The 11,674-nt window shown below is 55.4% G+C and overlaps 1 protein-coding gene across 1 annotated transcript in view; it reads left to right on the top strand.

The window, feature by feature from the left end:
* Positions 1-11,674, top strand: part of MYO7A (myosin VIIA) — a 103,897-nt gene that overhangs the window by 26,494 nt on the left and 65,729 nt on the right. The window contains exons 5-14 of the mRNA XM_029208217.1: positions 1,576-1,760; positions 2,249-2,370; positions 2,457-2,599; positions 2,875-2,988; positions 4,174-4,327; positions 5,044-5,120; positions 5,655-5,774; positions 6,506-6,648; positions 7,644-7,854; positions 8,376-8,511. Coding sequence (XP_029064050.1) covers positions 1,576-1,760; positions 2,249-2,370; positions 2,457-2,599; positions 2,875-2,988; positions 4,174-4,327; positions 5,044-5,120; positions 5,655-5,774; positions 6,506-6,648; positions 7,644-7,854; positions 8,376-8,511 — 1,405 coding nt within the window. The remainder of the gene's footprint in view (positions 1-1,575; positions 1,761-2,248; positions 2,371-2,456; positions 2,600-2,874; positions 2,989-4,173; positions 4,328-5,043; positions 5,121-5,654; positions 5,775-6,505; positions 6,649-7,643; positions 7,855-8,375; positions 8,512-11,674) is intronic.

The raw sequence follows: 11,674 nt of genomic DNA, 5'->3' as shown, positions 1-11,674 counted from the left end.
CCCCCCCCCCTCCCCCGGCCAATCTCAAGGAATCCGTGTGCTTGGTGCGAGCTGCCAGGGCCCCAGGCTCTCCCTCCCTGCCACCCAGCCTGTGGCTGTCAGACTCCCCACGCCTCAGGGAAGGGTTCTTGAATGACAGCACGGAGCCTAGCTGGCCCGAGGCCACATGAGGATGATCACGGGCCAGGTCCTTGAGCATCGCTTTGTTAGGGAAGTATTCAGAAGAAAGGAAGGGAGCATTTGTGGACAGCTGGCTCTATGCCAGACACCTGTCAAAGGTTGTGCCCTTTGGTCTCTATGACAGCCCTGGGAGGTGGGTGTTAACCATCTCCCTTTTACAGATGAGCAAACTGAAGCTTAGAGAAGCAAAGGGATCTGCCAAAGGGATGTTCCTTGTGGCTGTCTCTCCTACCTGGTTACCAGAGTCTAGCTGGTAGGAAGAGCCAAGGGGAGAGGAGAGTCCACTGGGGCCCAAAGGGACAATGTCTGGCAGGAGAGAAGCCTGGGTCTGGGGCGCTCAGCCCAGGGCAGCTTTGCATGGCCACACCTGCCCCCGGGGTGGGCACTTGCCCTGGCATGCGGTGCTGGCAGCAGCGCCTTCCCTGCACGGCCACCTTGGGCTGAGGCTGCTAGGGCGTGACTGGGGCTCTGGTATGATGCACTGGGCCCTGGGTGGGAGGGGATGGGCAGAGCTGTCACCTCCCCTGCACAGTCACATCTTTCTTCAACCCCTCCCGGCCCAGATGTCAATAGATCCATCACCATTTATAAGCTGGGCCTGACCTTTCTGAGTTGGGGTGGGGAGAGGTGGGGAGGGAAGGAGAAGTAACCCCTGAGGGCCTCCCTGTGTCCTGGTGGCAGGAGGGCCAGGTCTTGTGTCCCCTGTGTAGTAGGGCCCACAGCAGGAAATTTTGCACATACGTGCCCTAACAGAGGAGCCCGAGGAGAGAAAGCCCCCAGAAGGCTCTCTGAGGTGAGTCTGGCCTGTGTGTCCCCACTGCCCGGGATGGCTGGAGGCGCTCTGTCCCCCAGAGCACAGGGGCAGTGCTGCAGAGACTGGGGCCCACCCAGCCCCTTTAGCTCTTTATGGCTTCATTCCACTCCCCCCTCACCAACCCAACTCCTCCACTCTGGGAATGTCCAGTTTGTGAATTTTACTCTGAAAGTTTGGGATGCAGGGTTTGGAGGCAAAAGTGGGAGCCAGCATTTGAGAATTACCTACAGTGTGCTATAAATTTTAAAGTCCACCATCTTCTTTCATAAAGTTATATTCTGCCCATTTTACGGATAAAGATAAGGAAATTGAGGCTTTGAGACCCGCCTTCCCTCCCTCCCCACTTCCTCCCTCCTTTCATCAAATGTCTCTGAGAACTTACTGTGAGCCCGACCCAATGCTAATCTGAAGGCCTCACCCCCAGCTCATAGGGAGGTAGGATTCTGACCCCAGATCCATGGGACTCCAAAGCCAGTGCTGTCCCTTCCAGAGGGACGGAGCAGGGCAGAGCCTGAGAGCTTTCTAGAGTCAGAGCCTCCCACATGGGAAGGAGTGAGCTCCCTGTTCCTTGTTGCCCACAGACCTACACGGGCTCCATCCTGGTGGCTGTGAACCCCTACCAGCTGCTCTCTATCTACTCGCCAGAACACATCCGCCAGTACACCAACAAGAAGATTGGGGAGATGCCCCCACATATCTTTGCCATTGCTGACAATTGCTACTTCAACATGAAGCGCAACAGCCGTGACCAGTGCTGTATCATCAGGTGGGCGGCCCAGGACCAGCATGGAGCTCCAGGCTTGGCCCCTAGAACTCCTGCTCTGTGCTCCCGCTAATGCCTCATAATATAGAGAATCACCTCCCCTTTCCCAGGCCTTATACCTCTATTAATGCTACCATAGCTCATGTTAACTTTTGAGACCAACCTTGTTTACTGCTGGCTCCTGTTAAATTATGGTCAGTTGCAACCTCAGGCTCCTGTTATCTCTTGGGCAGAGGGTAAAACAACAAAGCATTGATCAGGCATCTAGTTCGTGCCATGCTGTGTGGCAGTATGGATGGAGGAGTGTGTGTGTCTGAATAAGGGGAAAGAAAGTAACCTTTAGCTGTGGCAGGGCACTGAGCTCCTTTCGCCTTCCCCAGACCTGGAAGGTCCTTAGTGTCAGCCCATTCTACAGATAGGGAGATGGTTGGAGGGGGGGCCGTAGTTTAGGGCAGTAACAGGTCTTGCCTCTGCCTGGGGCTCCTCTGCAGTGGGGAGTCTGGGGCAGGGAAGACGGAGAGCACAAAGCTGATCCTGCAGTTCCTGGCGGCCATCAGCGGGCAGCACTCATGGATCGAGCAGCAGGTGCTAGAAGCCACCCCCATCCTGGAAGGTAGGGCCGGGCTCTTAGGGCAGGGCTGGGTGGCTGGGTGGCGATTGACACTGACCGTGACCCATGAACGTCTGCCCACCCTGCAGCATTTGGGAATGCCAAGACCATTCGCAACGACAACTCAAGCCGCTTCGGGAAGTACATTGACATCCACTTCAACAAGCGGGGCGCCATCGAGGGCGCCAGGATCGAGCAGTACCTGCTGGAGAAGTCACGTGTCTGTCGCCAGGTGGGCCTGAGCCCCTGGGCAGAGCTGCACCTGTGCAGGAGCCCCAGCCTCAGGGGGGTGTGGGGTGCACACCGTCTGCATAGCCTTGGTTGTCCCTGTGTTGCTGTTCGCTTGCCTCAGTGCCTGAAATCCCAGCAGGAAACCCACCCACGGGGACTTTTTCATGAAAGGCACTTGTTAACATAGTAAACTGTTTACAGTCTGCTTGTCTGTCTGGTTCCAGATGGCCTTCTCCCGCCCTCCCATCCCCCAACACCTTGTGCTCCCATTTTTAGGCCCCCGATGAAAGGAATTACCACGTGTTCTACTGCATGCTGGAAGGCATGAGTGAGGAACAGAAGAGGAAGCTGGGCCTGGGCCAGGCCACAGACTATAACTACTTGGCCATGGTGAGGCCCAGGTGGGGCACCCGGGGAGGGGGATACTGTCCCAGCCCCTCCCCATCTCCAGGCCTGGTGGTTAGGAACTTCTCTGTGGGCTTTCTTCCATCCTCTGACTGGCCCCAGCCCACCATAAGGCCTGTTCCCCACCTGGGCACACACCTGCTTATACTCACATCTAGATGAATTATCACCACAGACACACACATTCCTAAATGTGTAGACGTCCCAGACCCAGGGACGCAAAGACACACACATGCCCACGTGTATGCACACCCGGCCCTGTCTGCACACGTGTGAGGTGATACGTTATTCTTTGAGGACGTGGAGACTGTGACCTCTGCCAGGGCCCCCAGGATTGTAGGGTACAGCCTGCTGTGGCTTCAGCCCCAGGGGCTTACTGGTTGCAGGACCCTGTTGCCAGCCTCTAGTTGTCTGGACATAAAGGAAAAGTGGGCCTGAGATCATTGCTGCCACTCAGCGCCAGTGGTGGGCCACGCACACAGCAGGCTGGACTGGGGGGCACCAGCTTCCCTAGCCCTGGGGGGAGCCCATGCCTGGTTGTCTGGACCTGAGGTGGGCCAGCCACGTGGACACAAGTGTGGGCTATGGCAGCTGAGGGATGTGGGTCAGCCAAGGGGTGTGTGTGTGTATGTGTGTGTCTGTGTATTGTAGGTGTGGCAGGCCTTTCTGGACACTTCCGTTAGCTGGCTGGCACATTTGGATACACACACACACGTGCACACACGGGTCTCATAGGCACACACAATGGGGCAGACCCCAGGCGATGCCCTGCCTGTCTGTAGTTACCACCTCCCACCTTCTACCCCAGGCTGCACCTTGTGAGGGGTTCAGGTTCCTGAGGGTGGATGTCCATGGGGGGAGAGGGGTAAGGTAAGGCCTTGGTGCTGTGACTTGCCAGGCGGGGTGACGGGGGCAGGCCTGGCATCAGTGACCCGGCTCCTCTCACTCATGGGAAGAAGGGGCATCCATGCTCCCCAGATGTGGGCAATGTATTCTTGAGAAGGCCAGCCAGGAGCTTTCTAGACTTCCTGGAGGAGTCATAGGTGAAGTCAGTGCTCAGAAACCCAGGCTGGCCTGGCCAGGCAGAGGGCCTTTCAGCCCAGGCACTGTGGGTACCTGTGGCCTCCCCGACACACGTCTGCACCCCACTCTCCCACCCACTCCCACCAGGGTAACTGCATAACCTGTGAGGGCCGCGAGGACAGCCAGGAGTATGCCAACATCCGCTCGGCCATGAAGGTGCTCATGTTCACAGACACGGAGAACTGGGAGATCTCAAAGCTCCTGGCCGCCATCCTGCACCTGGGCAACCTGAAGTATGAGGGTGAGTGACTGAACAGCCATCTTCAGAAAGGAAAGCAGGCTAGAAAAGGGAACACGTTCACTCATCTGACACTCCAGCGATGTGCCAGGCTGGGAGGAGGTCCTCTGAGACAGGCACCAAGTCCACTCTGCTCTTGCCCTGGTGTCCAGCATGGTCCCAGGACAGAGTAAGAGCTCTGGGAATGTTTGCTCAGTATGAATGAATGATCCCAGCTCTAAGGAGCCCACAGTCTAGTGAGTCTTGAAAGACTAAGAGACGTGGAGAAAGCACGCACCAGGCAGAAGGAACAGCCTGTGCAAAGGTCCTGAGGCCTGAGAGAGCAGGGCACATTTGGCGAAGGGCAGATGGTATCAGGCACAGAGCTAGACAAGTTCTCCAAGCATGTCTCAGGACCCCCTGATTGCTCTCGGGGTCTGGAGTGAGGGTCATGGGAGAGGGGGCCGTGACTGCCAGTGTCTGCTACGTGGATGTCAGGCGTGGAGCCAGATGCTGGGCATACATGCTCCCTACCCTCCTGGTGCCCGTGGCTCACGGTGACAACATTCATCAAACTGATATTAACCCAGAAAAGCATTTAGTCATGGTGCTGATGCCCTCTGTGGGCAGGGCAGTCCCCCTGAGACTCGAGACAAGAGCCGCCTTGTCCTGCTAGACTGTCCCTTTCCCCCCATGCCCACCCCCTCTTGCCTGACGCTGCGCCCTGGTGCTGCTGACAGACCGTACATTTGAAAACCTGGATGCCTGCGAGGTCCTCTTCTCCCCATCCCTGGCCACAGCTGCATCTCTGCTCGAGGTCAGTGAGAGCTTTCTGTCCCCTTGCCTGCTTCTCCCTCTCCCAGAGGAGCAGTTTTGACTTCAGGCTGAGGGAGCTGGGGCCCTCTGCCTGGAGAGTTCTAGAAGTTCGACGTCGAGAACCGGTTGTGTGCAGGATCTGTGTTGGGCACGGGTCCCAGAGGAGGAGTGGGGACCTAGTGCGGCTGCCCCTGGGGAGGGTGTGGAGCATGGGGGGCCCTGAGAAGGTCAGTCAGTCTTGTAGTAAAGATTTACTAGGCTCTGCCTCGAGTTGGAAAACTGGTATAAATAAAGCCAGAGTCAAAGCCGGTGCCGGAGGGACAGGGGACATGCTGGGGGGATGGGAGGGGGCTGTCGAGGAGAGAGCAGTTCCTTCTCAGCCGCCCTTGGGTGGGTTTGATGACTGGGGAGGATATGGCCGTGTAGGGCAGAGTCTGAGTCAGGCCTGGTGGAAAGCGGGAGGGGTTCTAGGTGTGATGGAGGGAGGGGCAGGCTGGCGGGCGGCTGAGTGGGTGCCTGGACGTTGCCCCACTAGGTGAACCCCCCAAACCTGATGAACTGCCTGACCAGCCGCACCCTCATCACCCGCGGGGAGACGGTGTCCACCCCGCTCAGCAGGGAGCAAGCGCTGGACGTGAGAGACGCCTTCGTCAAGGTGGAGTGGCTGCCGGCCCTCCCCGCCCCACGGGAGGTGGGGTTGTTCACGGACAGGAGCTGAGGGGTCCACAGAGCTGGAAGGACGTCTGGGCCCTGACCCCGGTCTGCCCTTGGGTCCGGCTCCAGCCACTGGCTCTCTCTGGGGCTTGGGCAAGAGCCTGCCTTCCCCGGAGCCTCATTTGTCTGTCCCACAAGGGGTGGGAGTTGTGCTCTTCAGCGGCCCCAACAGCTCTGGTGCCCTGAGGCCCTCCACACCTGGTCTGCTTCATGCTGAATCATAACCTTTGGTCACTCGGTCTGCTGTGCCATTCCCAGCCCAGGGCATACCCTCTCTGATCTCTCCAACGAAGACCGCCGAAGAGGGGCTGGGTCGGGTGGAGAGGCCCCAGTCCTGCCATTTTGTCATCCGTTGAGCCCCTCCGCTGTGCCAGGCCCTGTGCTGGGCTCTGGGACCCTCGTGATAATCAGAGCTGAAGGGGAGACAGAGATGGTTGGGAGAGATGGGAGCCGAAACTGCGTGAGGTCAGGAGAAGTTTCTTGGTGGAGCTGACATCTCCACAGAGCTTTGAAGGACAGGCAGGAATTGTTCTGGCAGGAGAGGGTGAAGCTTGGGGGTTTTGTGCTGCAGGAAGGGGCTGGAGCGAGGCCATCGAGGCCCAGGAGCCTGGCCAGTCCTCCTGCGAGGCTGTGGCTGCACCCCGTGGCTTACGTGGCTGCCTCTCCCCGCAGGGGATCTACGGGCGGCTCTTTGTGTGGATTGTGGACAAGATCAACGCGGCAATTTACAAGCCTCCCTCCCAGGAAGTGAATAACTCTCGACGGTCCATTGGCCTCCTGGACATCTTTGGGTTCGAGAACTTTGCCGTGAACAGGTACCACGCGGGCTGTGTCCTGTGGGAATTTTCTTCTGCAACGTGGACTTCAGTGTCAAATCTCTCCCTTTAAACTACCTTTAGCTCCGAGCACACCCTGCCAGGCTGTTGGAAAATTTGACTCCAGACACCCTCTGGGGCCCTTTCCCCTTCTCCCCTGTCCCCTCCAGTCCCTGGGCCAGCTGAGGCCAGCTGGGGTGGTGGAGCGAAGGCTCTTACACCATCACAGACACTCTAGTCCCCGCGGCCCATCAGTCCGGTGTCCAAGCTCCAAGGTGCCGCAAAGCAGGTGAGGCCAGGCCTGAGCCAAGCTTGAGATGGGGTGTTGGCCATAGCTGGTGTCCCACTTGGGGGCTGTGTGAGGGGCAGATCGATGGAGCAGGCCCAGGTGGACACTGGAGCTGGAGGCAGCCAGCCCTGCCCCACTTTTTAGCTGTGTGACCCCAGGCAAGTCACTTCAATTCCTGTAATGTTCAGATGTCTCAAAGCCCTCCACACCACCAAAACACTCACACTGAACACATGAAGTGTCTGTCACCTGGGAGAGCACTGAGTTGGTGGCTCAGAGATGTCACTGTCAAGGCCCTTCTTGCCCAATCTCATGAGCCCGCTTCCCATGTCTGCTGACGCTTTGGATCTCTCTTTGAGGCCCCTCCCCAGTGCCTTGGTTCTTCCTCTCCCAGGTGCTCTGCCAGGGGTGTGGTGCCCATCCACCAGCCCTCTCTCAGGGCCTGGTCATGCAGGGAAGAGGGCTCCAGCCTTAACTCTCCTTCCGACTCACTGAGTGACCTTGGGCACCTGTTGTGCACTCTCTGGGCCTCTGTGTCCTCTTCGGTAATGGAGGGGGTTGACTTGCAATGCTGGTTCACCTCAGAGATCGGAAGTCCCAGGGGCACACTGCACACCAAGCTGGGGCCGGCCCCTGAGCGGCAAGGCAGGGCCTGAACATCCCCCTGCCTCCCGCTGCCACCTGTGCCCTGCACCCCTCCCTGCAGCTTCGAGCAGCTGTGCATCAACTTCGCCAATGAGCACCTGCAGCAGTTCTTCGTGCGGCACGTGTTCAAGCTGGAACAGGAGGAGTATGACCTGGAGAGCATCGACTGGCTGCACATCGAGTTCACAGACAACCAGGACGCCCTGGACATGATCGCTAACAAGCCCATGAACATCATTTCCCTCATCGATGAGGAGAGCAAGTTCCCCAAGGTGGGCCTGCAGCGGAGTGGGGCAGACACGTCCCCTCCACACTCTGAGCCTCCGCTTTCCTCATCTGTGGAATGGGACTAATGATACGCGCCTCTCAGAGCAGCTTTGGGGCCGGTTCAAATGCGCTCATCTGACATTTGGGAATTACCTACGGTCCAGTGGGTCCTGGACCAAACTATGAAGATCTAAGCATGCAGCTGGTGCAGAATAGGTGCTCCAGACACAGAATATGTCTTGGAGTGGGGGAGGGGCTGCTCTCATGATTTTAATCATGGGAAATAGATTTTCTAAGCTGGAATGTACTTTCAAGGTTGTGTAATTCCAATTCACCCACTTAACAGATGGGGAAATGGAGGCCCAGAGAGCTCCTGTGTGGGGAATAAATAAAGGGAGGGAAGCTGTTGGGAAAAACAGAAGAGGGGGTGAAAAGACAGGGGGCAGGAAAGGCAGTAGGGCCTGGTAGAGAGTGGGACGATGGGGAGGAGTGGGTGGGCTTGACAGCTGCTGCTTGGTTCCCACAGGGCACGGACACCACCATGTTACATAAACTGAACTCCCAGCACAAGCTCAACTCGAACTACATTCCCCCCAAGAACAACCACGAGACCCAGTTTGGGATCAACCACTTTGCAGGCGTTGTTTACTATGAGAGTCAAGGTACAGGTGGGCCCTCTGGGGCTGGCTGTCTCTCTTTGCTTGTGTCCCCTCCCTTCCTTCCCCTTGTCCAGCCCAGGACAGAGACCAGGGCCCTGGAATACAAAGAGGGAAGGGATGTTAGGAAGCATTGGGCTCAGTGCTTCTTTTTTAGGGATTTAAAAAAATTTGTGGTAAAATATATGTCATATAAAATTTACCATTTTAACAATTTTTAAGTCTCCAGTTCAGTGGCCTTAAGTATATTCGCAATATTGTACAACCATCAGCACTCTCCAGAGCCTAGTCATCACCCCCAATAGAAGCTCTGTACCCACGAAACAATAACTCTCCATCCTCCCCCCACCCGCTAGTGCCTGATAGCCTCTACTCTGCTTTCTGTCTCTATGTATCTGACTATTCTAAGTACGTCATATAAGTGGAAACATACAATATCTGACCTTTTGTGTCTGGCTTATTTCACTTAGCATAATGCCCTCAAGGGTCATCCATGTTGCAGCATGTGTCAGAATTTTCTTCCTTTTTATGACTGAATAATATTCCATTGTGTGTGTATGTGTGTGTGTGTGTGTGTATATACACCACATTTTATTTATCCATTCATCTGTCGGTGGACATTTGGGTTGTTTCCACCTTTTGGCTGTTGTGATAGTGCTGCCATGAACATGGGTGTATACCTATCTTTTTGAGTCCCTGCTTTCAATTCTTCGGGTGGGCTCAATGCTCTTTTGCACATATGGGGAAACTGAGTCTCAGAAGGGGCAGTTAACGTTTTTTTTAGATCACACAGCCTATTGGCTGCAAAGCCAGGCCTAGAACTAGCCCAGTTACTCACCAAAACTCTTTGAGCAGCAAGACCAAGTTTGGTCTTTGAAGGAGATGTATCTTCTTTTCTCCTGGGAGATACAATTGGGCTCATTTTAAAGCTAGAAGTGAGGAAGAAGGTCAGAAAACGGTCAAGTTTTCTCCACTTGGAATTCCTACAGGGTCTGTCAAAAGCGGGCAGACTGCCCTTGCCAACCGCAGGCCTCACACCCTGGTGCAAAGGGCTGGCCTTGAATGGGCATCAGCTGTGGGATGTATCTGCCCTCCCGCCTTCAGTCCCAAAGGGTCCCAGCCACAGCCAAAGCCAGTGAAATTCCAAACGAACAAGCAAAGAGCCACTGCTTTCATACTTCCTTGTTGAGTTGGTCCAGGAGGCAGAGAGCAAACCATGCGGCAATTATGCAATCAGAAGGCTGCTCAGCCCTCATTAAAATAGTGGGTGTGAGATCCTCCCCACCTGTTAGAAAGAAGAAAGCCAATGTTAAGTTTGAAGGAGTGTTGGACAAACAAATAGATCTGTTGTTTGCAGTAAGAGAGGGTTTTTTTTCAGTGCCGTCCAACCAGCGTTCACTGAGCATCTATTATGTACTAGTCTTCATGATGTGGCTGAGGAGACGAAAATGAAAATTGAGCAAACTCTACTCAGTTATAAAATTACAGAATATTATTAGATCTGGAGGGAACATACGGCTCATCTACTTTTATGGATTTGGAAACTGAGGCCTCGAGAGGGAAATGACTTGCCTAAGGTCACTAATCACTTTTGAGCTACTTTAAACAATTGTGTCAGCATTTTCTGTTTACAGAGCACTGTTTCAATTCAGTAAATTTTATTTATGACATGTGTGGTGCTAGGTGATCCAAAAAGAAGCTAGAGCTTATGGGTGCATCATGCTCATTCAACAGATAAGGAAGCTGAGGCCCAGAAGGGGACCTCCCTAGGGTCCCGTTGTGAGTCTGTCATAGAGCTTTAATTAGGACCCTACAATTCCATCCCAACTTCAGAGCCCCCCTTCCAGTACTGAGTGCCACCTGCAGCTCACCCCTCCCCAGATGCCAGGTGGGCAGCTCCGCACTGGGTCTCTGTGCCATCTGCCAGCCAGGGCAGCCTGAGTCCTGGGGGAAAGGGTGCTGCTTCTCTGCAGGGTTCCTCCTCCTCGGGCATCCCCAGCCCTTGGGCTCCGCATCTTCATCCCCGCGCTAGCAGGTTCCCCCATTAACCAGTTCCTAAGTCCTCAGGCGCTGGTAATGGTAGCCTGCTTTGGAGTCTCTGTGGTGCAGGGGAGCCTCCCTGGGCTGGTGCCAGAGCTCCTGCGCTCAGGTCTTAACTCTGCCCATGGCTTGCTGTGTGCAGTTAGACAATTTACTTAGCTTCTCTGAACATCAATTTCTTCCCTTGTGAGAGTGGGGAAGATAGTCTCCACCTGTCCTGCATATACAGGGGGAGTTGTGAGCCTTCCAGCTGTGAAGCCACTATCCAAACAAGGTATTTTAAATGCATTCCTTTACTATTAGCTGGTACCAGATGAACTTGTATTCTCTCCCAGGGCACACACTTAACAAGGGCTTTTGACACCTTTGTCAGTGAACTTGGGTCCTTGGACTTTTTAATCAATAGAAATTGGTAAGAAGCCAGACGAGAAATTCAGGCAAGCTTTACAGGGGCTCGCGCTGCTTTAGCACGAGGGAGTGAGAACAAGAAACAGGTGCCTTTGCTCACGCCCTGAGCGGGGGCGGGCTGGTTCCTTAAATGAGGTGAGGGCGGTGGCGGATTGGTGGGTCGGGCTGGAGGGGGTGGGGCGGCTTACGTGGTCAGCTCACCCTCTTGGTAGTGCTGTGTGCTGGGGTCACGGGCAGTTCCCTGCTTTTGCTCCCAGAAGCTCAGGAATGGCAGTCGGTTTGTGGCCTTTTTGTATCTTATTGTTCACAATTGCTGGCACCGCACATGCGTGTGGTTATTTTTAGTCCCTAAGTTTCTTTATGTTTTGTTGCTGGAGGAGACGTTTGTCCAGGTGCGAGCACTCCGGTAGAGGGTCCCAGGTCCCAGCCTATCTCACCTTCATCCAAAAGACTGAAGCTGGCATTTCAGGTGTTGCGGTGGTTGAGCTGGCAAGGTGCCCCGCTCCCTCCCGGGGCCTGAGACTTCCTGCCCTCCGCTTTGGCCAGGCCGGGAAGAGGTGAGCTGTGAGGCTGGGAGACGAGTTCCAGCGCTGGCTCTGCCCCTCGCTTTCTCTGGGACCTTGGGCAAGCTACTGTCCTCTACAGGCCCCAGAGTCCCCAGCTGTAAAGTGGATGTGGTTGAACTAGGTGGCTTTTGAGGGTCTTCCTGGACCAGGCGTTG

This window comes from Monodon monoceros, unplaced genomic scaffold (genome assembly GCF_005190385.1).
Source record: "Monodon monoceros isolate NGI ecotype Baffin Bay Population unplaced genomic scaffold, NGI_Narwhal_1 Super_Scaffold_7, whole genome shotgun sequence".
Taxonomy (NCBI): Eukaryota; Metazoa; Chordata; class Mammalia; order Artiodactyla; family Monodontidae; genus Monodon; species Monodon monoceros.
Note: the sequence above shows the minus strand (reverse complement) of the source record. Positions and strands in the feature narration are given on the sequence as shown.